The sequence below is a fragment of the Rattus norvegicus genome, chromosome 20 (genome assembly GCF_021556685.1).
Source record: "Rattus norvegicus strain SHRSP/BbbUtx chromosome 20, alternate assembly SHRSP_T2T, whole genome shotgun sequence".
NCBI lineage: Eukaryota > Metazoa > Chordata > Mammalia > Rodentia > Muridae > Rattus > Rattus norvegicus.
In genome coordinates, this window is record NC_141553.1 from 10,128,851 (window position 1) to 10,155,943 (window position 27,093).

The following is a 27,093-nucleotide window of genomic DNA, read 5'->3' on the forward strand; positions in this document are numbered from 1 at the left end:
TCTAAAGGTTTGCTCTAACTGGCAAGAAAGCACACTACCAAGTTAAGCATCATCTGATGAAAACATTGACGACTGAAAGTCACCTCAGAATTCTGGGCTCCTGTTGTTACTTTTACTTGGAAGCAAACTTCAGGAACTCCCCTGCCCTCCAGCCTCAGTTTCCTCTAGTTTATGAAAGTTTCAGGGGTGGGGAGGTTAGAGACAATGCCTGGTTAATGCGTTGTTTAACAATTGGGTGACACGTGATTACTGAGACCCTCACGGCAGCCTGTTCCCCTTCCTGTGCTGCATGGCTGCTGGGACTCAGCCAATGCGATCACCCATGTGGAGAATCACCCATGGACTTTGCAGAGCACACAATGCCTACCCTCCTGTCAAACGGAATCTCTCCTCCTGAAGGCCGAACCCTCAGGCCCAAACACTGACTGAATACACCAGCCAAAAGCAATTAATATGCAAAGCCCTGAAATTGTGTGTGTGTGTGTGTGTGTGTGTGTGTGTGTGTGTGTGTGTGTGTGTATTTTTCCGAAGATGAGACGATTATAAACACATGTTAGCAGCTTCTCCAGTGAGGAGAAAGCTGGTCGTGAGGTTACCAGGGGGACATCGCTGTGCCTATATTTGTTGGAACTTTCCACATTTGTTTCAGTTGTGTAGGTCTTATTTCTGTAGTGAGAGAATACTTAAAATGTTAGAAACTGGAACGGGAATGTAATCAAGTGTGTGAAAATGAATGTTAGCTCTTTGGACCATACAAGTGCCAGGAATTCGGCTTTCGTATTGGCGCTCACAAGGACCGGAGAACACCTGGGCTAAGTTCTGAGGTTGGGCTGGCACTGTGTGAGCGGCTTGTGTAATGCATTATCTTAGAAGCCCTGGCTGTCACTTCACCGTTCTGTGGCTAAGTACAACAGTAGCACAATAAAGTACAATCTCAGCTCAAGGAGAGCTGAGATGGCGGCAGATTGATCAGCTGCTGGGGTCAGAACGAGCTATCTGACTGGAGAGCGACTTCCGCTAAACGCCCGATCTCTGATTTAAAGGCAATTGTAGTTCCCTTAGAGTGACGTTCATCTGCCTTCCAAGCAGGGACCCACTGGCTCTTGAGAGTCTCCCACTGAAGCGCTTGAAAGTGATTTAAGCTAGAGGTCGGGGCTGTTGGCGGCAGGGAGGAGCTTTTTCTCATCCTGCCCCTGAAGAGAATTTCCAACATGCACCACTAGGGCGCGCCCATCCTGCAATGCAAAGGGCTTCCTAGCAAGCTCCGTGGGCCCTTGCTGGGCCATCATCCCCAGCCAGAAGTGCAGCGGGCGTGGCCCACTAGGGATATGCCCAGATGGCCAGCCCTGTGCTGAGAGAGAAGGGAGAACTCTCTCTCTCCCTCTGTTTCACATCCCCAACTGAAACCTTCTTGTTTCTCAACCTAGTTCCCTTTTCGCTGGAAAAAAAAAGAAAAAGAGGAAAGGAAGGAGAAACGTCCCTACTGACCAAGCTCAGTGTGAGGTGGGAAGGTGTGCGAGAGGGAGGGGATGCTTCCAAGAGCACCTCGTCTTTCTGGATGAGATTGCCAAGGAAACTAACTGACCATGAGGCCACCTACCAGGGCTCCACCCAACAGGAGGCTCTGTGAGCCAGTCAGTTGCCATAGTGACTGACCAAGGCCCTGCATGTGTTCCTTCTGGGCTTTCAAGTAGAAAAAAAGATCTTAAGAACCCAGGAAGTCAGGAAAATGCAACTGCTTAGACAAAAAGCAGGTTTTCAGGAAAATCCATTCAGATCTGCCACAAGTATGGAAGTATACCATTTTTTTTTCCCTGATGATTGTTGAGGTCCTTAAATTTAGCAAGGCTCATGGCTATGCCTTATTGGCTATAAGCGTGTATCGACAGAAAATTCTACTGTAAAAAGTGGATTTTTATAGCACCCCACATTTGGCGCTTAACAGGGATCCAGTCCAGGGTTGGGTCCCCTGACTGTCTGTTTAGACAATGGTAAAATGAGGTCGGTGGCGTCACCCCCTCATCTGTAATGAGCACACTGTGCTGTGCTGAGCACACAGCCAATGCGACATAGGTAACACCTCTTATTAATTATGCTGACTGCATTGGTTTCTTTCCTGTTGTTTTTATAAAACACTACAGCCAAGATAACTTATAGGAGAGAGGGTTTATTCAGCTTACGGTTGTGCAGGGTAAGAGTCCACAATGACAGGGAACCACAGCAGCATGCAGCAGGAATGGTGGTAGGAGCAGGACACCGAGAGGTAACATCTCAATCCCAAACACAGAGCAGAGACAACAAACTGCAGATGTCCTGCGGCTTGTCATCTCAAAGCCACTTTCGGTCACTTCCCCCAGCAACCCTGCACCAATCTAAACCTCCCCAAACAGCGACATTAACCTAACCAAGTGTTCAAATGCCCAAGACATTTCTCATTCAAAACAGCACACTGATTTTCTTTGGCTTCTGTCTGTTTGTTTGTCCTGTGGAATGGAACCCAGGCCCTCGCACAGGCTAAGTTAACACTCTCAAGGGGTTGCACTCCAATCCAACTGCTGTCTCTCTCACAGTGGACTAAGAACATTTGGTCTGTCAACAGGTCTCTGCAGAACCTTTAATTACCTTCGGATGGGTTTCTTTCATGCAAAAGGTCCTTGGCACAGGTAACTGTGACGTCGGAAGTTAGTCTGTGATGAGCAGATAGTTGTTTCTGCTCATGCTAGCACCAAGATTTACAAAGGTGGGAGACCAAAGCGTCTAGGGGAGAAAAAATATGCATGTGTTGTGTGTGTGTGTGTGTGTGTGTGTGTGTGTGTGTGTGTGTGTGTGTGTGTATGAACATGCACACATTAACTGTTTAGCATTAGATTTTTTTTTTAAATTTCTATTTATTTTATGTGAGCACACTGTCGCTGTCTTCAGACACCAGAAGAGGGCGTCAGATCCCATGACAGATGGTTGTGAACCACCATGTGGTTGCTGGGAATTGAACTCAGGACCTCTGGAAGAGCAGTCAGTGCTCTTAACCTCTGAGCCATCTTTCCAGTTCCTAGATTTTGTTTTTAAGCGTTGGAAACAATGTTAAGCATATGGAAACAATGGAGCAATAGCCCCAAATCAATCAATCTATCTATCTATCTATCTATCTATCTATCTATCTATCTATCTATCTATCTATCTATCTATCCATCCATCCACCCGTCTGTCCCATCCATCCATCCATCTATCCATCCATCCATTTATCTATCTATCTCTGTCTCTATCTATCTCTGTCACTCTGTGTCTCTGTCTCTCTCTCCCTGGGTTCCTCCATGAAGCATATGGTTTAATGATGTTAAGTACAGTTGTGGAAAGAGAAATAACAAAATCTCTTCTTCCCAGGAAATGAGATTGCACAGTAACATCACAGCAGAAGAAACAGCTTGGCATGAGTAGGGTCAGGGTAGAGACAGGAGATGTCACAGGCAGCAGCTTTGGCCACATGCCACATGGCAGGTGCCTGCCATTGAGGAAGTCATCAACGCACATATGTCAAGTAGAATTTCAGATATTTGGGGGCACAACTCTACCCAGTGCAGTCCTGTGGAACAGAAAGAAAGTGAAACATGGGGTTGGGGATTTAGCTCAGTGGTAGAGCGCTTGCCTAGGAAGCGCAAGGCCCTGGGTTCGGTCCCCAGCTCCGAAAAAAAAAGAACCAAAAAAAAAAAAAAAAAAAAAAAAAAAGAAAGTGAAACATAACAATGTTTCATTTCCTCTTCTCCCAGCTTGTGATCTGATTTTCTTATGTCAGACTCCTTTTCCAGGAGTTTGTTCCATTGCTTAACCGCATCCGAGTGTCTGTTGAGTCCTAGACCAAGGGTGAAAGGAAATGACGAAGAGATTCTCTAATTTTCCATGCGGCAGGCAATATCTGCAGTGATTTGCACCCTTATAGCATTACCAAAACCCCGTGCCTTATGGCTGTGTGTTATCCCTTCTCTTTAAAATGAGTGTCCCATGTACTAACTGGGAATTTAGAATTGGTTCTGCTTTTGGAGTGTGTGTATGTGTGTGTGTGCATGTGTGTGTGTGTGTGTGTGGTGTGTATGTGTGTGTGTTGTGTGTGTTATGTGTGGTGTGTGTTTGTGTGTGGTATGTGTGGTGTGTGTTTGTGTGGTGTGTGTGTGGTGTATGTATGTGTGTGTGGTATGTATGTGTGGTGTGTTTGTGTATGGTGTGTGTGTGTGATATATGTATGTGTGTGTGGTATATATGTGTGTGTGTGTGGTATATATGTGTGTGGGGGTGTGTGTGTGTGTGTTGCTAAACACAAAACTCAAGCAAATTTTCACTGGGTCCCGATTCTGATACCACATATAAATAACCTCACTGTGGCCTACGATGGTGGTGGTGTGAAGTCATGTGGTATATAAGGCTGTCTCTCCAGGACCTAAGAATAAGTTAGATCCTCTGACAGAGGGCCAGAGAAGGAAGCAACACACTGAAAGGCTGGTCCGTTATTTATTTCTTCAGGAAGGTGGTAATTAAGTTTTGTGAGTAAGACACTGAGGAATAGGATGATCCAGTTTCTACAGAAACTTCATGAGTTTCTATAGAAATGTAACCTGTATATGTGTGTAGTGTGTAGTTCTAAAAAACACGCCACCCCCTTTGCCTGGGAGCTGCTGTGCTCTAGCCCCTCCCGGCTCCCTTTTGTCCAGCTTATCTCCGGGGGAGGGGGGCGGTGGCAATCAGCCCCAACCTGAGGTCCTAGAATCCTCAGATAAAGGACAGACAGACAACTTTATCATGTTAGAACTTGCCGGTTAGGTACAACTGCTGGGTGCAGAATCTCCTGCCCAGAAAGGCATGTCCTCATCAATTATTATCTCAGTTTCCCCTCCTGCCCTAAACTTAGTGGTCTGTATGAGCTAGCCCTTCCAATCTCCTCGGCCCCATCCCATAGCGGAGGCTGCAGGCCCTAGTTGCCCGGACACTTTACATGACTGCTGCTTTTTTCTCAAGCACAGCAGAGAAGCCCTTCTCCTTCCTTGTGTCTGCATTTTCCTCTTGGGATCCGGAAGTCTCACGTGTACCTTCCGCCCAGCAATTGGCTCCTGGCCTTCTTTATTGACAAATCAAGAACCAATTAGGGAACTAGACCTTAGTATCAGCACCTCCCCTTACATATACGTACCAGGATTTAAGTTGTCTTTATGTAGTATTTCAGAATACTGATAGAAGTTACACAGGTTGCTGGGGGGAAGAGGTCATCAATACCCTCATAACTGTGAACCCTACGGTCTATGGTAATGAACAGTGTGGCGAGATATGCCTTTGAATGCTTAGTGGCATAGCTGGTGTGGAATTAAGGCCCACTTGTCCACTTCCCAAGAGGAAATGAATGCCTGGTATAAATGTGACTGAGAATCCATGGTTAACGTCAAGTGGTGGCACCCATGCCTTTAATCCCAGCACCTGAGAGGCAGAGGTAGGCAGATCTCTGAGTGTGAGGCCAGCCTGGTCTACAGAGCAAGTGAGTTCCAGGACAGCCAGGGCTACACCGAGAAACCCTGTTTCAAAAACAAAAAACGAACAACAACAACAATAACAACAACAACAACAAAAAAAACAAATGAGAATTAATTTAAAATTAATCAATTACTTAAAATAAAATAGAAAAAGAGAGAATCCACGGTTAGAGAGAGAGAGAGAGCTCACAATATTTTGCCAAATGGAAATTCAATTTAAAACGAGAGGGGGAGAGATACTCGTGCACACCAATGATGCAGTCAAGCCAGGCAGCGAGCTCTCGCACACCCGCTGTCCCAGCGGATGAGCTAGTGTGCGTCTGTGTGAGTGTCTGAGTGCCTGAGTCTTGTCCTCATCCCAAGTTCACGCTGTAGAGTCCTGACTTATATAGAGCGTCGGTCGGTCGAGGAGCCGGTGGTGAGGCTGGTGTTTACAGCTTACTTGCTTCTGTAATCGCTGGGGGGGAAACATGTGTCCCAAGCAATGGTAGGGAAGAAGGGATTTTTGGCTTATGATTTAGGAAAGGAGGCATCCAACCTGGGCAGGGGGAGCACGAGGTGCTGGGGTCATGTGTCTGCAGTGAAACCATCAGCTGTCTCTTTCCTTTATCCCTTTTTATTCTGTCTGGAACCCCAGTCCTTGGGCTGATGCCACCCACAATCAGGCCGAGTCTTCTCCCCTTATTTAATCCTGTCTGGAAACGATCTCACAGCCTAGTGGCATGCCTTCTGGATGATTCAAAACCCAGTCAAGCTGATGGAGAGCAACTATCACGGGTTATAAATACGGTCGCTACTGGCTTCTGGGATGGCAAACCCCCACTCCTACCAGCAGAATGTGACTCACTGTTTTGGGGCTTCTGAGAGGTCATTTTTCTTCTTTGCTGGTCTGAAAGGTAAGAAGGTATCTCATAGTGAGTGCAGTTTGTATCTTAGCTACACTTCTATTGACGTAATAGAACAAAAAGCAAATCAAAATCAAAACAAAACAAAAATCACGACTGTCTTAGGGTTTTACTGCTGTGAAGAGACACCAAGGGTTCAGAGGTTCAATCCATTATCATCAAGGAGGGAACATGGCAGCATCCAGGCAGGCATGGTGCAGGAGGAGCTGAGAGTTCTACACCTTCATCTGAAGGCTGCTAGCAGAATACTGGCTTCCAGGCGGCTAAAGTGAGGGTCTTAAGCCCACGCCCACAGTGACACACCCACTCCAATAAGGCCACACTTTTTTTTTTTTTTTTTGGAGCTGGGGACGGAACCCAGGGCCTTGCGCTTGCTAGGCAAGCGCTCTACCACTGAGCTAAATCCCCAACCCCCCCCTCTTTTTTTTTTCTTTTTCTTTTTTTTTTTTTTGGTTCTTTTTTTCGGAGCTGGGGACCGAACCCAGGGCCTTGCGCTTCCTAGGTAAGCGCTCTACCACTGAGCTAAATCCCCAGCCCCCTTTTTCTTTCTTTCTTTCTCCCCCCCCCCCCCCCCCCCGGAGCTGGGGATCAGAACCCAGGGCCTTGCGCTTGCTAAACAAGCTCTCTATCGCTGAGCTAACTCCCCAACCCCCAAGGCCACACTTTCTATAGTGCCACTCTCTGGGCCAAGCATATGCAAACCATCACAATGGCCAAGTATTTAATGTGGGTGTTAGGGTAGAAATCTCAGCTCTCGTCCAAACAAAACACAACGTGTCAACATGGTTCCACATGGAAAGGTTTAATGAGAGAAGAAGAGTAGAAGGGGAGAGGAGTAGAGGCCGGCCATGAGCATGTGGAAGGAAGTGGGGAGGGAAACGGGGAGAGAAGGGACAAAGGGGAAGAGAGGAAGAGGGAAAGAGCAAGGAGCAAGAAAAGAGCAAGAGGAAAGAGGAGAAGAGAATAAGGAGGGTCCATGCAGCCCCTTTTATAGTGAGTCAGGCCTACTTGGCTGTTGCCAGGTCACCGTGGGGCGGAGCATACCTGGCTGTTGCCAGGTAGCTGTGCGGGGGGGAGCTTAGACAGAATGCTAACAGTGGGGGCTAAGGGTTCCAGAAAGTTGTAGTCCATGGCCACCTGACAGGGAGCTCAGCAGCGAGCAGGAACGTGAGCATAAGGTAAACAGAAATTACTGGGACCGACATGGGTTAACACCCCCCTCTCCCCCGTGTGATTCATTCAGTAAGTGCAGGTGTGGACACAGCAGTGACTTTGAGCATGTAGGAAGTGAATGTGGGCGCTGGCCTCCTTGGCCTGGCTCAGCGTAGCTAGACCTCAAAGGAAAGTAGCCCTGTGGGGTTTGTTTGTTTGTTGAGGCAGGGTCCTGCATCATAGCCCAGGATGGCTCCAAACGCATGGCAAGTTATCCTGCCTCGGCTTTCCTGAGTGCCGGGATTATAGATGCAAACCCTGGACTGAAGTCCGTCTAGTTGTCTTAGAAAGCTGCAGTTGATACATGGTAGCCGCGCCAAGAAGCAAACTTGAACAGGACTTCCTGAAGGTGGGGCTCTCAAACTCTCCTTTGTGGGCAGTTTAACAAAATAAACTGAGGAAAGAGACTTTGGAGCGCCCCTCCCCACCCCCACCATCCTGATTGCTCACGTGTCCTGGGCTCGTCTTGGATGCCTCTTTCCCAGTCATTAGGATAGCCACAGACATTTAGAGCGGATTTAATGTTTCCATAGAAACCTTGTAAATGTTCCCTCCACAGGGAGGGTTTCTTAAGCTTCCGGAGTGTGCCAAGCACAGGTGAATGAAATAAGTGAAACTTGGTGTTTGCAAAAACCTTCCTCCACCCACCCACTACTCTCACTCCCCTCCCCCACCTCCTCCCCCACTCCTCCCCCTCCTCACCTCTTACCCCCACCCCATCTCTCACTCCCTACTTCCACCCCCTTTACCCATCCCCCAACTCTTGCCCCCCCAACCCCATCCATCCTCACACCCATCCCATGATCACAGTGGGGAGTTCATCAAACTAAAGTGGCCTCCACAGGGTCCCAGGAAGTTTGGAGTCAAGGTTTGAGTTGGAGACAGATCCCAAATCTCCTCTTGCTTGGCCACCACCCGCCGGTGACTTTGAATGATAGTAAAAGATTGAATTTGGGAGGGAGTTATACAAGTGTGGTTTGAGAAAGGGCTTAAAAAGGGTTAAAAAGGAAGGCTCTCAACTGTGCACAGATGAGCCCAGGGCCCAAACCCTCCAATGACCACAGTCGGGATGCACAGAGGGTGATGTGCAGGCCATGAAGCCAGTGATGGACACACTCTGTTGAGCAGGGTAGTAGCTTCAGGAGGCTCCACACAGGGCTTCCTCTGAAACCAACTTAGCCCCAGGCTAGGAGATGGGAACTCCTAGTGAGATCGCTTGGGTTTGAGGATGAAGTGATGGGTTCTTGTACTTTCCCACCAAGGCATTAGCATACTGTGCAGTAAAAGGACTCTCTCTTCATAAATCATCACACACATAGGCCCGTAGGGAACTCTAAAAGCACAACCTCTTGATTTGAACTACATGGTTTCCCAAACCACAGTTGAAGGTTATTGATCCTTTTGGGGACACCTTGTAAAAATTGTCCAATTTGCTTGTCACATTTGTCTCCAGCGACTGCTTTGCCAGGAATGACTCCACTGGGGTCAGGTTTTTTTCCTGTTTCCATATGTCTTGTCTTGTGCGAACTATAAACTTGAAATGTAGGGAAGCCCACGGCAGACAGATGCAGCAATGGGCTAGCCCTGGAGAAGAGTTCAGCTGCCAGCTGTGCCAGCCCCCAAATTTGATTCCAGACTTTTACAAACCCTGTTCCAGTTAGGATCCAATTTAGATCTTGTGTGACCACTTCCCATATCCTACAGATAGGAGAAAAAATTATAAAGGCATTCTACTGGAAGACAGTGCCAAGGAGTCTTAGAAACAGAAACATTCGCCTAATCTGTCTTCTACGGGCCACTTACCGAAGCCACTCGTAAATGTGTGGTTCAAGCCAGGCATGGTGCTGTACGCCTTTAATCCCAGAATCTCTGTGAGTTTGCGGCCAGCCTGAGTTCCAAGGCAGCCGGGGCTATACCGAAAAACCCTACCTCAGGAAAATAGACAGACAGACAGACAAGACATTGACGAAGCTCCTCTCTCTAAGTACACCCCTGATTCAAGTATTAGTGCCTACAGTGTCATTGCTAAAAAGCCATTGCTGAGGGCTGATGTGTTTATAAAGAGATAAAGAGAGAATATGTCCTGGGTTTCAGCACCAATGTTGTGTTTATAAAAAGATAAAGAGGGTGGGGGTTATGTTCTATGGAGGTGTGGGGGGAAAGGGTGCCTCTGTGTATCCATGCTGAGGCATCCCTTCCCCCTGAGGGACCAGCCACATGATGGTATAGTATAGAATGGAGTTTATTCAGGGCATGGGGAGGGGAGTTAAGAGGGTAGTAGGGTGGGTGGGTTGGATGGGAGGGGGAGAGAGAGAGAGAAAGAGAGAGAGAAAGAGGAAAGAAGAGGAGTAGAGGCTGACCATGAGCACATGTAGAGAAGTGGGGAAGGGAATGGGGAGAGAGGAGACAAAGGTGGAAGAGGGTAAGATAAAGAGAGCAAGAAAGAAAGGAGGGGGCAAGCAGTCCCCTTTATACTGTCAGGCATACCTGGCTGTTGCCAGGTAACTGTGGGGGTGGAGCTTAGACGGAATGCTAACAAGGGCTAACACAAACTCTTTCATTTCCTTCACTTTGTCTTTTCATTAATTTTTAAAACTTTATTTAATTTATTTAATTTAAAAAATAATTTGATTTTTAAAAATTTGATTTAAAAATTATTCTTAGGACAGGGGAGGGGGGGTGGGTACTCAGTGATAGAGCATGCACCTCCCATGTGAAAACCTCCGGATATTCGTAGTGGGGAGAGAGCAGGGGGAGCCAGTCGTGAATCTCAGAACTCAGGAGGCTGAGGCAAGAGGACCATGGGCCACAAACCATGGTGGGGCCACCCAATCCCTTCTCATAGCCTCTGAAGTGTAAAACCTGCCAGCCTTCTGACCGAATCGCAAATTTCCATTTCAAAATTTATTTAAATTTTACACACACGCATCCCACCTCAACACATGTGAGTGTTTCTTGTAAAGATCAATTTAAATATATATATTATGAAACGTTAACTTTACCTAAGATTCTAAGATTGACGCTTTTAGCAAATGTCATGCATAGGTGGCCAGACTCCCTCTGGCTAACTCCAGGATCTATGCGAAAATTGTCATTTTGGTTTTTCTTTATTTGTTTAAGGGGAAAAAAATATCCCTAACTGTCTCGCTGTCTTAGGTTTTCTAATCTAGGACGCCTTCCTGCGCCCCCTAGGGGCCGGGAGGTAGACAGGCGTCGCTAGGACATGGGCATTTTAAACAGAATATTTCAACGATTCTCAAAGTCTGAGCTCACTCAAAAACCACAGACTCAGGAAAGACGTCCCAACACACTAATGTGAAAAGTCCCATTCTTGGGAACTGAAAAGCTACCCGAGGGGTTGGGAATTTAGCTCAGTGGTAGAGCGCTTGCCTAGCAAGCGCAAGGCCCTGGGTTCGGTCCCCAGCTCCGATAAAAAAAAAAAAAAAAAGAAAAGAAAAAAAGAAAAAGAAAAAGAAAAAGAAAAGCTACCCGGAAGTTTTTGTGAGGCTCTTCGGCTGAGCTAATGGCCTCAGGGCTTCCTGAGGAGTTTGTGTTCTTGGTTGTGAGGAAAGGCTTTCTAAAAGTGGCCAATCAAGTTGGGGAGCTCAAATTTTGCTTCGGGAGGGCAATTTGGGGCAGCTACAAAAACAAAAAGAAAAACAAAAAAAAAACCCCAAAAACAAAACAAACAAACAATAAAAATCAAAAACCAAAACCGGAACACAGGCAGAAGGGCAAAGGACTCTTGAGCAAGCTTGTTGATGGCAGGCCTGAGAAATAGTGACATGGGGAGGCGCCTAGAGAAGATGTAAGCGTCCACCTGAGTTGCTACGCTGCTTACGCTGCTTACGAGGAATGGGGAGTTAGGGAATTAAAAATAGAAGACAGGGGCTGGGGATTTAGCTCAGTGGTAGAGCGCTTACCTAGGAAGCGCAAGGCCCTGGGTTCGGTCCCCAGCTCCAAAAAAAAGAACCAAAAAAAAAAAAAAAAAAATAGAAGACAGCTAACCAAAGGAACAGGATAGACCAGCTAGAGTTCCGGGGTCACACTTCCTAGTGAGATGTGGATGCAGGTGGCTCAACCAGGAAGTCAGCTTTGCTTCCAGGGTACAGAACACTTCTCAAAAGCCTTGTAGATAGAGTAGGGCTTGGCCTTACCCAATTCAGCGAATTGCGCGCTTATGGCAGAGGTGGGGGTGGGGAGGAGAGTGAAGCTATGGGCCGCCTGTACACCAACCGGTCTGAAGAGGGCGCTAGTTACCCCCAAACACTCCCCGCCCTCACCCCGGCTCTGTCCATGTACCTGACTTTTAAAGCGGGGATTTGAGTTGGTTTGGGTTTAAGCACGGTTTTACCCAGTGGGTGTTCCTAGGAAGTTGGTTTCCTGCCTGGTTATGCTGTTCCAGGCAAGAGCTGATCTAGGAGCTGGCGCTGAGCAAGCAGGGTTGGCCTTGAGGCCCAGCCAGGCGGATAGGTGGAGGTGTGAGGCAGGTGCCCTTTAGAAGTAATCAGGCCCTCCCCGGACTTTCCAGGGTCAATTCTTGGCAGGAGGTGAGGGGTTTGAAAGTTAATTATCCAGAACTGACTAGAAGGCTGCGGGCCAGGGCAGGCATCTCCCCAGGACCCGGATGGCTGACCTTCAGGACCTAACTATGCAAGCCGTTTATCACACTGGCCCAGGTGCGGTACCAGGCGTGTACCCGCTCCTTTTGTAACATGCCAGTGCTCTTGACTCTGACACTTGGTGCGGTAGGCCGAGAGAGGCCGTCCTCAGTCCAGGACTCCGAGGGAGCAAATCTTTACCCCGGAACTTGTCCATTTCGCTGGCATTAGTAAGGTCCGCCTTGGGGACAAAAGCCTGATGGTGCTGAGGTCCCCTGGGAGCCGACGTTTGGCTGCTGGGCACCATGTCAGGAAGAGCCGGGCGTCCTACCGGGCCTAGGAGGGCATGACAGGCAGGTGTGGGGACCCAGGAACAGCTAGAGGAGGATGCCCCAGCTGAGCATCCCCGGGCTGTGTGCGATCTGAGCATCCCTGGGCGCGCGCGGGGCCGGGGTCAGGGGGCGCGCGGGAGAGGGAGGAGCCGCTCTGGGCCGGCGTTCGTAGGGGCCGGGAAAGTGAAAGGGCGGCCGCTCCAGGAAGTCGACGGCAGGAAGCGCACGACGCGGGCTGCGAAGCGCAGGTAGGCGCGGGGACAACGGAGGACCCTCCCCAGCGGCGCGCACCTGCCAGCCCCCACGCACCTGCCGCGGGCCCGCGCCCTGCGCCCCCGCTTCGGCCTCTCCGCGGTTTGGGCTCCCTCTGCTGTGTGGCTGGAGAGCCGGGGACTAGTCAAGTGCTTTTCCTAGAATGGGACCTCTTTGAAGTAAAGGCTCCTAGAGTGGCCTTGAGCGACAGTGCGGGGGCGATCCCATGCTGCCTATGCTGAGTTCCCAGGGAAAGTGGAAGCGGAAGGTTCCCCGAGGCCTGGGGGGCTGGGGTCGCCTAGCTGTGATGCTGGATCCCCTCCCGGCCCCAGGCCGCCAGTGACAGCTGTGAGAAGACGCCTGCCGGAGACCCAGCGCTTTGTCTGCAGCCGCGCGTTGGGGACGTGGGCGTGCCTGTAGCCTTCACCACCGGGCCAAGCGGCTGTACGACCTGGGAGGAGTCCGCTCGCAAAGCCCTTGGGAAAGCTCTCAGCCAGCACCCTGGGCTCCTGGGTTGTTTATTTGCTAAGGAACTGCTTCCCGGAGCCCGGGCTCTGTGGCCAACGCAGTGACAGCCACCGTCTGGCTGTAATAAAGGGTTTAAACCACCGGAAAAGTCCCCCAGCTGCGCGCACTACTCTTCCAGCACTTAGGGTCCATCCAGAGATCTTGGCGACTCGCAGGTAAAGATTTGCATTTGAACGGAAGACTCTTCCCTAGCTCTAGATTTAAATTCCTTAAGGTACCTTTTCCCGGTCTTCAGAGTTCCATGCACCTGCCTGGTGGCTGCCTCCCTCCCTGCCTGCCTGCTTGTCCTGGAACTTAAGTTGCATGAAGTTGGGCGAGTTGGTAAATATGTTATTCCAGCTTTACACAGAATTCCCTCTCTTGGGAGTCCCGTTTGCACCTTGTGATCTTGGGAGTCTTTTTACAGGTCTGGTTCCGGGGTGCGTTTTTGTTGTGAGTGGGCTAAGAGCGATGGTGGATCGAATTCTGACAAACCGTTTCTGTTTAATCTCCCATGGGAAATGGAGCCTTTAAAAGCCTAGAAAGTGCTCGATTGGAGGAGTTATAGTTTGTCTTAGTTTAAAACAAAACTCTTGAAGCTGTTGGAGAGAGTTTGGTTCTCAGGTTTGCCCTTTCAAAAAAGGTGCCATAATTTTGACATGTTGCCTTAGGGTGCTCTGATTTTTTGTCTGTGTGCTAAAGCCTGGAAAAGCCCCTGGGGCCATTACTCTTGCGTTTGCTAACTTCCACCCACTCCTGAGTCTCCTCGAAGAGTTGATGGGCTCTGGGTAGCTCAGTGCTGGGAGGATCGAGGGTGTGTCTGTTCCTCAGCTCTTGGCCAAGCTCTCCGTGTGCTCCTGAGCCTGGTAGGGGTGCTGCCTCACCAAGGAAAAGCTCCTAATTGCTCTCCTCACCCTGTCCAATAATAACACTGCCTTCTTATCCTTTTCTCTAATGGCCTGAAGTTCTCTGGGAGCTTCTAAGAGGTGACATTTAAAAACTACTTTAACTACTTTCTCGGGCTTGGGATCTGCGCCAAAGCCTGCCAGCCAAGTCACGTGCTCCCCTGCTCTTCAGGGATAGGCAGGAGGAAGTGTCCTTGTGCCTGAGAAGGTACCCCCAGGGAAATGAACCTCCTGGGTGTGAAGACCACCTAGCTGGGTTAACCTCATCTCTCCTCTTAGAGCAGCGGTTCTCAACCTTCCTAATGCAGTGACTCTTAAATACAATACCTCATGTTGTGGTGACCCCACCAACCATAAAATTATTTCATTGCTACTTCATAACTGTAATTTTGCTACCTATATGGTAATATACATATTGGTATACCTATTGGTAATATACATATCTGATATGCACCCCTGTTGAGGCCAAGACCCACAGGCTGAGAACCGCTGCCTTAGAGGACAAGCTATGCCTTGGGCTCCAGGAGGCTATGTCAGTGGCCTTCATGACCTGGAATTTTGAGGGAACAAGTTTTAGAGATGCTGTCCAGGCCATCAAGAAAAGGACTTTTTTTTTAAAAAAAAAATTATGTGAACACACTGTCGCTGTCTTCAGACACACCAGAAGAGGGCATCAGATCCCATTGCAGATGGTTGTGAGCCACCGTGTGGTTGCTGGGATTTGAACTCAGGACCTCTGGGAGAGCAGTCAGTGCTCTAACCACTGAGCAATCTCTCCAGCCCCAAAAGGGACTTTGTTAAGCAGAGTTCTCAACCCCCTAAATGTAGACTTGACATCTGTCCATCCTCCAGTGCACTTCTTTCGAGAATGAATACCCAACCCCCACCAGGCTACATCATCAGCTCGGTGAAATCGCTAACATTATTTATAGAAGCCAGGAGCTCTCCCCACCCCCCACAACTCTTTAGGGCCTTTGCTGTTGGGTGTTTGTTGGATGTTTTTGTGCGGCGATATGACAGATTGGTTTCCCTGGTCACAGGGGTGAAATTTTCAGTATTTTAGTGGAGGGGGGGGGGGGGAATGGACTCTGGTTTGCTATTTTTTAAGCCCTGTGCAATCGAAAACAAATCCTTTAGTCAAAACCATCAAACCGCAGCAGAATTACTTCACAGGTGCATTCGAAGCACATGTAGGACCAAGCCCAACAAACTCATTCTGAGCAAACCCCTCTTTGGAAGATACCATTTACTTATGGAGGTTTGAGCCAACGTCCCCCAACTTTTGGTTTAGTCTGGAGGTAACCCTGCCTGGCCTCCAACTCGAAATGGACCTTCTATCTCAGCCTCCTGAGTGCTGAGATCACCAGGCCTAAGTCACTTGGCTGACTACCACTGAGTTCTTTGCTTTTGTTCTGAGCTGGGATATGGGACAGGGAAACCCTGCCCTCCCTGAAACTCACCTACAGAACCACTCACACTTGTACTGATGGACTGTCTACTACGCCATGGCCTTCCTGAGACCACGTCTTTGGGTCTCGTTGCTTGTACCATTAGTCTGTCTTTTAGCTGGAGAAGTTAAGGGAGCAGGTGGACTAGTGGCCCATCACTGCAGATCTGTGTAGGGTCAGGAACAAGTGACCTTTGCTAAGGCCCCGTGGGCCCCTGGGAAAGGTAGAGCTCTCCTAGCTGAGGTGGCAAGGGCCTCCACACCTCTATGATGGTTCTGGGGCTGGTCTCTTGGAGTTTATTGGTTGTGTTTATGTGACCTGCTAGGCTTGGAACCCAGAGTCTCCGTCCTGCTGTTCCACTACCAAACCAAACCTCAGACCAATGCACGCGGCTGTGGAAAGCTCAGAGGAAAGGAGGAGATAGATGAAGAAGTATTTTCCACTTTGGAAATCTACAGTGCCTTGGGATATATGTCCTGAGGGCGGCTTGGGGCTCAGGATAGGAGACATGCCTTCCGGAGGGCTGGACCCCTTATTAGTGCGAAGGCTTTGTTCTGCCCCTTCCAGAATTGCCCCTCTTCAGCCCAGTTCTCAGAGCACGCTCACAGGAGAGGGAACCACAGTGGCACATGGGAAATTCACCCCTTCCCTGTTAGCCGTGTCAGACTCAATTGCAGACCCACGACCTAAGCAACTGATGACTGGTCCCTTCTGTCATCCTGCCCAGGCCATAGTCCTCAATTGCTAAGGCTCACAGGAAGCCTGACTGGGGAGTAATGAAGTGAACAAGCCTAGTGCCCACCCCATGCTCTGATAGATGCCCATGTGATGGACATAGACATATGTTTCGTGGCCAGACTCATCTTTGGAAGCCCTAAAGGCAGAGAGATGAATGCCCACTTCCCTGCAGGAATCATTAGAGCATCATGTGACCTCCAATATGAGCAAACCTCCCTGAGGCACCCGTGGTACGAGCTTCCTCTGGTATCCGCAGTGTGGCCTTTGGTCAGGCGTGGGGTAGCATCTCCCCTTCTGTAGAATGACCGGTGCCTGCCAGTGTCTCTCCAAGGTACTCTTGTCAGGGTCACGGATTCTTAATGCCTCTCTTTCTCCCGTAGAGCTCATCTCCCTGATGGAAGGAAGAGGGGACAGGACCCAGTAGAACCCATCTGAGGTTGCTTCCCGGGCCGTGTGAACCGCAGGGCTGTCAGAACAACTTTAACCTGTTTCTCAAGTGGCTGATTTCCGGACTAGAGCACCGACTGAGATCAGGGGGCAACATAAATGGCTCCGCTCCCCATGGGCGTCCGCTTCATCATCTCCTTCTCCAGGGATCAATGGTAAGCTCTGGTGATGGTCTGTCCTCTGGAGTGTGTTTTGGGGACAGAGCAATAGTGGGCATCTGGTGACTTCTTAACTCATATTCTGTTACGGAACATGGGCGTCCGTCTTTCCCATAGCTAGTGAATGGTGGCTGCTGTGACCTGTCGCCCTCAGGAGGTCTGTGTTTTAGTGGTGACACCACAGACGGCATTTGGACTTCTGAGTAGTTTGGGTGACTTTTTGAATAACCACCGTTCTCACAGAGCGTAACACTGGTCTGTTACCCTCCCCTCGCAGTAGAACACAGCAAGGGTCCAGGCTACTTAGAGAAGGTAGGGTTTGTTTTGACTTACGGTTCCAGAGACCATCTCGGCTGATACACACAGAAGCAAGTGGCAGGAGAGACTAGTAGTGGGGGTGGGGGAGAGGATAGGGGTAGAGGGGGGTGTCTAAACCCAACTTCCTCTGGCAAGCCTGTACCACTCAAACCTCCCCAAATACCACTACCACCAAGGGACCAAGTGTTCAGATGCCAGAGCCCGGTAAGGGGACATTTCCCATTTAAACCACCACAACCCAGGGTTGGGGATTTAGCTCAGTGGTAGAGTGCTTGCCTAGCAAGCACAAGGCCCTGGGTTCTGTCCCCAGCTCCGATAAAAAAAAGAAAAAAAACAAAAAAAACAAAAAAACAAACCACCGCCACAACCAGCTGTGAGCAGGATTATGAAATGGTGCTCATGAAATAAGGCCCGGTACCTCTGGTTCCGGATGAGTGGCCTAACTGGATGGGACAGAGCAGAGGTGAAATCGACAGACCAGAATGCCACATGAGAGGGTGTCCCTCCTGGCCGCTCTGTGACTCTGTCGCCTCACAGGGGGACCTGGTCTTGCCATCCTCCTTAAGGGGGCGGGGGCGGGGGGTGATTCAGAGTGGAGCTCCCCCGGCTCCGTTCCACCCTTCTCCTAGTCTGTCAGAAAGGAAAAAAAACCGTACCCTTTCTCCTTGTGTTTTATTTTTGTGGTGCTGGGTTCAAATCCAGAGCCTGGTGCGTACTAGATTAAGCACTCTGGCGCTGAGCTGAGGCCTCCGCCCTTCTCCTCCCGTTTGATATTGAGTGCTTGGGCACAAGCAGGTTAAACTGAAGAGACCGGTGAATGAGAGAATAAAAAGATTTGTATCACGAGTTCATGGAGGTTCGCAGAGAAATGTGCGCCCGAGGGCCCATTGAGAACCTGGGGCTCATTATTGTCTTTAATAGGAGACGTGGCAAAGGCCACTGAGGAAGAAAACACATGGATTTTTTGGGAAGAAAAAAAAAGTTCTTAAGAGCACAGGTAGTGGGAACTGATTTTTTTTTTCTTTTTTTTTTTTCCGGAGCTGGGGACCGAACCCAGGGCCTTGCGCTTGCTAGGCAAGCGCTCTACCGCTGAGCTAAATCCCCAACCCCGTGGGAACTGATTTTATCTGTTGCGGCTGATAGAGAAGTCTCCTAGCCTTTCTGGTTGCTTCTGGGAGACAGAAGGTTTTGTTTGTGTTAGTTAGTTAGTTAGTTACTTAGTTAGTTACTTAGTTACTTAGTTACTTAGTTTTCTAAATCTTTGGAAGCTTGCTTTGTGGCTTCTAAGAGGCTTCAGGAACTCAGCAGCTCTCCACCCAGTCTTCTATACAGGCTCATTTTAATCTACTCAAGGCTTCACACAAGACCACTGGGCTCCAAAAGGTCACAGGGTAGCTTTGAAACCACTTGCAGATGGCATCCCTCAGTGGCTTTCCTTTGAGGCCTGCTGAGACTCTAGCCACACACCCCTTTAAACACTTCTACTGGGAGACTTTTAGCTTGTTTTATAAATAGATGGTTGTTACTATTTACTGTTTACCCCGTCTGCACCTCCTGCTGTCTGTGTGTGTGTGTGTGTGTGTGTGTGTGTGTGTGTGTGTGTGTGTGTGTGTCAGTGGTAGGGTGCTTGCAAAGCGTGAAGCCCTGGTCCAAGCCTCTAATCAGTGGTCATGTTAACCACCACATCCAGTGTCCAGCAAGATCTCTGGCAGTTCCTCTTCTCACCCAGGATCTGACACAGGGCCACAACACTCCATCTCGCTATCTTGTGGTTTTTGCCTCCTTTAAGTCTAGAAATGTCCCTTGGCTTTATCCTTTGTGACCCTGAGTCGCTGAAAGGTTCAACCGCGTGTTTTATGGATGGTCTCTCGTTTTGGATAAGCAGATGTTTGTTGAGCTGGAAAGTCAGACAGTGCGTTTTTGGCTTGTGGGGCTGGGAGGGGAGGGGCTAAAGATACTATGGGAGAGAAGGGACTAGGCACGGTGGGGGTGTAATGAGAAGGGATCCTGGAGATCCAGAACAGGTTTGCACAACTGGCTCCTGGTCTCCTTTGTCTGACTCCTCTCACTGACAGAAGCCAGCATCTCAGAGACACACTCATGCCTCAACTGGTAGGAACTGCAGAAGATGGCGGGGACAGCAGAAAATAGGCAGGGACCACAGAAAATGGGCGGGGACTGCAGAAGATGGGCAGTATGCTTTGTGGTACCAGGAAACAAAACCATGAGTGAAACCCAGAGGGACTATTGCTTGCTGACCAGGTCAACAATTTGAGACTTCAAATAATTGATCCTAGGAGTAGATGATGGCCCATCGACAGAATGGCACCTGATCTCTCCTCAAACTTGTCACAGTCCATGGGCCACTGGAGCAGGCTCATGCTTCCTTCCCTAGGAGGCCAGCCTCCAAATCTGGGGGGCCTGGAAGCTGGGACCTAGGACCAGCCCCATCATCTCATAGTATGCTCCTACAAGATTTATAGTCCCTCCTTAGTGTGGAAAACAGACCTGTTGCCAAGGTAGGCAGGATCTTAGGTGAACAATGTTCGTCTTTGTACTGGGTAGTTTTGTGTGTCAACTTGACTCAAGCTGGAGTTATCACAGAAAAGGAGCCTCCCTTGTGGAAATGCCTTCGTGAGACCCAGCTGTAAGGCATTTTCTCAACTACTGGTCAAGGGGGTAGGACCCAGCCCATTGTGGGTGGTGCCATCCCTGGGCTGGTGGTCTTGGGTTCTATAAGAAAGCAAGCTGAGCAAGCCAGGGGAAGCAAGCCAGTAAGTAACATCCCTCCATGGCCTTTGCATCAGCTCCTGCTTCCTGACCTGCTTGAGTTCCAGTCCTGACTTCCTTTGGTGATGAACAGCCATGTGGAAGTGTAAGCTGAATAAACCCTTTGCTCTCTAACTTGCTTCTTGGTCATGATGTTTGTGCAGGAATAGAAACCCTAACTAAGACAGTCTCCCGACCAAGGCTCTGACAAAGATACAACCTCCCTTCCATATCTGGTTGCATGGCTCTCTGAGTTCAGAAACGGTTTGGGTTCATTTCTAAACCAGCCACATTGACGAGTTATTCCTCTAAAAAGTGCGTGTTGAATCCCTGCGTGACTGAGCCGAGTAACACCGAGCCAAGACCGGTTGATGTCGCAGTGTCTCTGTAATAACCTGCCTTTCGTTGACCTTTGACTCCAACCCACCGGAGGAGGCTTGTCAGCCCTGCTCCCTGCTGCTGCTTCTCTGAGGATCCTGACACGGGAGGATACTATTAGCTATTTGTTTCATCGTTGTAACCAAATACCTGGGAAAACGCCACCTAAATAGGAAGGGCTTATTCTGCATGCTTGAGAGGGTACAGTCTCCCCTGCTAGCCAGTCCTATCATGGATGGTACCATGAGAAGGGCCTGAGGCTACTTGCTCTGATCTTAGTGGTACAGGAAGTGGGGCCAGTCCGGAAGCCTCACAGCCCACTCCCCAGAGATCTCCTTCTCAGTAAGCAGATGGCAATGGTACAGCCCTACAAAAATCACGTCTTAAAATATTTTGAGGGTTATATAACCTTACTGGTTCTCGAGTGGCGTAGATGATAGTGTTATGTTACAGTATCAAATATAAGAGATAACCCCCGAGGAGAGTCCGGCGTGCATCCAAGCCCCGAGCTGGCTAATGGGATGTGAGCTTTTTGCTTGAAACTGGGGCTAATCCAGGCTCCATTCTTGTATTGGCATGAACCGCTTGTCATATCTGCATAAGGGGGCCCTGGAGAGAAAACGCAGAGCCCGATGGCTTCTATTCCGTTACCTGATCTTCCAAGCCCACCTGTAGCATCACATAAAGCCAAAGACTTGGTCCTCTCCCGGAACAAAGCACCACGAACCGGATCCATCGTAACTTGGAAGGCTGAGGGGCCAAGCTGAAAGTGTAGCAGGGTCATGGCCGTGTGGTGGTTTCAGGTGACCTCTTCCTTCCTCCTTCAAGCACTCCTTGTGCTGCAGTATCTCTGGTACCAGCTGCATCACGCTGGCCTCCGTCCCCGTGGCCACACTTCCTTCCTCCTTGCTGTCTCTGCATGGGCTTTTGCTTTTTCACTCTAGCCCTGGTTATCTATCCTCGAACCCACTATAGAGTCCAGGCTAGCCTCAAACTCGCAGAGATCCATCTGCCTCTGCCCCCTGAATTTTGGGATTAAAGGCCCGTGTCACTGTGCCCAGCCTCTTTTCAGAGGAGGACATTAGTCCTTGGGTTTAGGGCCATCCTAACCTGACAGGACCCCAGGCTAACCCATTACATCTTCAGAAGCTTATTTCTGAATAAAGTGATGTTCGGAAACCCCGTTCTAGTCTTGGGGAGAAATGGTCTGGCAGAAGGGACGACTTCAAACTCCTGCTTTATGAATGGTGACAAGGATGGTGATAAAGCTACCAAGTGGAAGGAAGGAATTACAGAAGAACACTGAGGGACCCCACCAGGACCTCACACACAGGGGCCTCTTCTCCCTGAGGCAAGGCGGGGCAAGATGGCCACTAACAGAGAAAAGCTATTAACTGCAGACCCTCCAGGAAGGTGAAGGACAATCTGCAGCCCTTGCCTCTCCCACACCCAGCTCCTCTAAGAAGCTGAGGAAAAAGGAAGAATGACTTCGGAAATGGAGGAAGTAGGCGGGGCCTCGGCACCAGCCCCATGAAGATAAGGCTTCCTTTTTCTGCCTCAGGGAAATCCTGCCTGCTCTTCATTGACCTTTGACTCCAGCTCATAGGAGAAGCCCTGACTCAGTGAGGCTCTCTCTTCCTGAAGGGTCCATTCATGGCTTCACCAGCATGAATGAGGGTTTGTCCTGAGGAGCCCTTTTGCCTGTGTGCTCCACACCACCTTCCCAAGCCACCTTCCCAAGCCACCTTCCCAGAGCCACCTTCCCAGGGCCACCTGCAGAAGGGCCTGGTAGAAATTGGGGCTGAAAGCTACTATCTCCTCATCCTCAAATCTCCTTGCGGGAAACCTACTGAGACTGAGGAATGTAGTTTGTCTGGGATGGGCTCTCCTCAGTCCTTATCACTCACTATAGGGAGTTTCAATTCCAGCAGTGTGGAGTAGACAGAGCCTAAAGCCATGAGTCATCTCCCTGCTAGGTAAAGCCTTAGCCATCAGCCTTGGGCAGGGGCCACTGGAAGATATCCCAGGCTCCCGTGTCAAACTGAGAGGCTCTAGAGGGACATCCATGCCCAGTTTGAGGACCAGGAGAGGAGCTAGAGTCAGGCTGTGAGCTGGGGCTTAGAATGGGGTTAGGGGGGGTCAGTGGGTGGAGTCTCACACCTAGCCTCAGGCCATCAGGGGATGGGCCACAGGGCAGCTTCAGCCAAAGGATGGAAAGTACCTTCTGTTCTGCTGTAGGGAGGCATTCAGAGACAGACAGACAGACAGACAGAGGCAGAGACGGCAAGAGACAGCATGTCCTTGGTGGGGCAGTCCCAGCTCTGTCTCCTAAGTGCTTGCTTTTCTTCTTGTCACCTGGTGGGTTTTGGACGGCAGGTCCTGGAAGAACTCAGGTTTCCCCAGAGAGAAGAGAGCTCAGACAGTTCCTTATTCAGACGCAAGTTTCTTCTTTTTTTTTTTTTTTTTTTTTTTTTTTGGTTCTTTTTTTTTCGGAGCTGGGGACCGAACCCAGGGCCTTGCACTTCCTAGGCAAGTGCTCTGCCACTGAGCCAAATCCCCAACCCCCAGACGCAAGTTTCTTATATTTTCGTTTGTGAGCCTTACCTTTTAACAGCTGAAACATCTCTCCAGCCCCAGAAACAAGTTTCTTTTTTTTTTTTTTTTTTTTTTTTTGGTTCTTTTTTTTCGGAGCTGGGGACCGAACCCAGGGCCTTGCGCTTCCTAGGTAAGCGCTCTACCACTGAGCTAAATCCCCAGCCCCCAGAAACAAGTTTCTTAATGTGAATTTGGCCCTTTTTTTCCTTCTACAGGACTACTACCCTGCCTTCTTCATTTCTTTTTTTTTTCTTTTCTTTTTTTAAGACTTATTTATTATATGTAAGTACACTATAGCTGTCTTCAGACACACCAGAAGAGCACATCAGATCCCATTATAAATGGTTGTGAGCCACCATGTGGTTGCTGGGATTCGAACTCAGGACTTCTAAAAGAGCAGTCAGCGCTCTTAACCACTGAGCCATCTCTCCAGCCCGCCTTCTTCATTTCAAACGGAATCTTTAATAAAGTCTGGAAATGTGGGATTTTTTTTTGGGGGGGGGATCCAGTTGTTTTTTTAAAAACATCTTTTTTTACTCCTTTTGTTTATGCGTGTGTGAGTGTGAATACACACCTGCACTGGTGAGAGTGGAAGTCAGAGTGTGACTCTGATGGAGTCTCCCGCCTTCAACTCTGTGGGTTCCGGGGCTCAGGCTGAGGTTGTCAGGCCCTTTAACTCACGGAGCCAACTCTCCCCACTCTGACTGGCCCAGGCTTTAGACCGTCTCTTCTCTGGTCATAAGCATCCTGCAGAGATGGTCACTTCTTGTTCATGGTTTCAAAAGTCTCCCAGTCAGGGGAAGACAAGTGTCCCTGCAGCACGTCTTCATTCTTGCTCTGTGGGCTTTATAGCAAATGGTGACCTCGAGAAAGGGTTTCTCTGGGTGTGGAGAGCCACTCACGTAAACTAACTGAACAAGCACCCGGGCCTGTAGGAACCCCACTTTAAAAGTTGTCAGTTTATTAGTAGGGGCTGTGTGTGGGATGGGACCCTCAACCCTGGGGTCTGACACTATTACTATGTAGATTGGTGTCAGACGTGGCTTGAATTGCAGAACCCCTCCAGGCGGAATCCACTAGAGAGCTGTTTGTTGTGGGGACATGGGTCTCACATATTGGGGGTGGGAGGGGTGGGGAGCAAAAGATTTTGGCTTTTCCTCCCAGCTCCTACAGGGCTTCTGAGAGAAAAAACAAAAGCAAAAAATGTAACCATAAATGTCTGATTAGAGAAGCTGTATTTAAAAGTGTGCAAGGGGCCCTAAGTCAGGGTTTCAGAGAACAGCCCCCTCTCACTGGCTTTTGAGGTTCCTTCTATGGAGAAGGGTTAGAGTTGAGAGAAAACAGCTGTTAAGATCATTGGCTGTTAGCACCTTCACTGGAGTGGGAGGTCAGGGCTCAAGGCTACCTGTCCTTGTGAGATTGTGAATGGGATGGGTGTGGGACTAACACAGCATGGCACCTCTCATGCCCGTATTACATGTGTTCTAGGTACCGGGCTTTCATTTTTATGCTGACGTTCCTGCTCTACGCAAGCTTCCACTTATCCCGAAAGCCTATCAGCATAGTGAAGGTAAGAGATCTTCACACACCGGGCTCCACCGGGCTCGGCTGGCATCTGCCGGAGGAAGGGGAGCAGGAGGAAGTGGGCGGGGATTGTTAGAGACAAGTTACTCTAGCATCTTAGTTGTGGGGCCTTTTTGTTACATTTTGATCTTGCTTTCCTTTTTAAGGAACTCTAATCTTTACAATGTTTCAGGCTTTATCCCCCTCAGAGGCACGACTGGGTTGGACTACGGTTCCAGAATTCCCAAACTTAGTTAAATAATTATGTTGTCTGGATTTTCTTTCCTAGTAGATCCAGTCTTAAATGCTTCCCCAGGTGGCTCCTACCCTTGGTGTCATTTGACCCCTCTTTTGGCTCTTGAGCAGTCTCTGTAGTACAGACACTGGGGATCCTGGGAGAGCAGGTGACAGTTAGGGAACAGGTGTCCTTCTAGCCATCAAGTCATCTGTTTCCATATGAACAGGGAAGGAATCGGGTATTGTTTTCACCCCACCTTATTTGTGTGTGAGCAGCTGACTGCAGAAATGAATGGCTTTTGACTACTGTAGAAGAACCAAAGACGCTCCCCAGTGCCAAGATCAGCCTATTTACGGCTCTGTTCCCTGCTTGCCTTCCAGCAGTTGGCAGGGACCTGGTCCTGGACTCTGGAGTTATGGACTTCCCAGTTGAGATGGGCTAGTTGCCCCAGAAAGGTTTCTGGTACGGGAGACAATGTGTATTGCTGCCTCTGGGGTCCTGTGTGCTTTCTCCAGTATATTCATTCCCTAAGAAGATGCTAGTAAATGGTAGCCAGGAGTTGCTGTGGAAGCACTAGGAGAGCTTCAAGAAAGAAGGTCTTTCAAAGAGGACTGGGGGTAGGAAAGTAGTGGGTGGCTTTAAAAGCTCCGACGTGTGACATGTGACAAGGGCTCTGACATCAGCCCTGGAAATTGGAATGCTGTCTCTGTGACTCTTTCTGCCTAGAGAATTCACGCTTAGCTCCTGACAGAGGGATAGCACAGAAAACAAACATCAGGCCACCCTTACAGGGGGTGAGCACTGAAGATGTGGGATCAATCAGAGTCAGGGGGCCTCACTGGGGCTTCTAGGATTGACCTGGAAAGGTTAGGTCTACATGGTGGGTGAGGGACCACGTCCAGTACCAGGTAGAGAGTAGAGTGTCACCACGGAGTCATTGCCTGTGGGACAGGTATGGTGAGTGAGGTGGGCCTCGACACTGGAGGGTCTCTAGGGCAGGACTTTGCCCTTGGACTCTGATGAACACAGGTCAAGGTCAAATTCCATTGCCTTACGTATGCAGAAGTGACCATTAGGACCTCTAGGTTTCTTGAGGAGACGCCTTAGTTTGAACCAGAGTCCCATACCCAATGGTCCCAAATGCTTGTGTTTGCTCTCTAATACAGTCCTCACAGTGGCCCAGGGGTATCATCAGGAATAAGAGAGCTTGGTGTCTTCTACATTGGTCCTCTGGCTCCAGGGTCTCGTTTCTATTTTTTTTTAAAGAATTACTTATTTATTTTATGTATATGAGTATGTATGTGTATGTAGGTAGCTGTCTTCAGACACACCAGAAGAGGGCATTGGATCCCATTACAGCCACCATGTGGTTGCTGGGAATTGAACTCAGGACCTCTGGAAGAACAGTCAGTGCTCTTAACTGCTGAGCCACCTCTCCAGCCCTCTTACTATTTTTTAAAGATTTATCTAGTGTTTTGCCTATGTTTATGTATACGCATTGAATGCATAACTGGCTTCAGCCTGAACCTAGAATTATGAACAATTGTGAGCTGCCCAAAAGGATGCTGGGAACTGAGCCAGTGTCCTATGAAAAATAGTCAGTGCTCAGAACAACTGAACCATCACTCTAGCCCCTGGGCTCTTCTCTTAACAGGGCTGCCCAGGAGTCTCCAGGGCAGCTAACTGCTTGCCTACGGTCAGCATCTAACACCTAGACTCTCCAGTGCACCTCTATGTGCAATGCCCTTATGTTAAGTCATGAAGGCTGCTTTACCTCCTGAGGCAGACAAAGCTGTCTCTGCCTATAATTTAGATTTCACAGAGCCTGCAGCTCCCGCTCTAAATGACACAAATGAGTCAAGGAACGGGGATGATTCTATCAGGGACCCCATGAGTCACCATCTGCAGTCTGTATTTCCCAGAAGGTTATAAACAAAACTGGAATACATTTGCTTACTGGACCCCGACTGAGAATGGGCCGTGATTTGCCCAGTGACCGTGACTCATTTGTCAAGTGATGCCAGGTCAATCAGGGTGACACTCGCCTCAACTATCACTGATTGCTTTTATTTTTCTCTGATAAAAAAAAAATAGTACCTTTAAAAGCACTCTGAAAAACCTAGAGCTGGGAGGACAATGTTGTCCCTTCCCATAATCCTCCGCCTGCAGCCAGCCATCTTTATTTGAGGCAGATGTCTTCCCTGGCTCGTAGACAGA

General features: G+C 49.2%; 1 protein-coding gene across 5 annotated transcripts in view; it reads left to right on the forward strand.

Annotated features, from left to right (window-relative positions):
- The window catches only part of Slc37a1 (solute carrier family 37 member 1), a 73,449-nt gene that overhangs the window by 5,149 nt on the left and 41,207 nt on the right, over positions 1-27,093 (forward strand). Inside the window, exons 1-3 of one of the 5 annotated variants that reach the window (XM_087597106.1) lie at positions 7,480-7,593; positions 16,791-17,012; positions 24,564-24,645. In XM_087597106.1, the coding sequence (XP_087453232.1) occupies positions 16,957-17,012; positions 24,564-24,645 (138 nt within the window). In that variant the 5' untranslated portion in view covers positions 7,480-7,593; positions 16,791-16,956. 5 annotated transcript variants of the gene reach the window in all.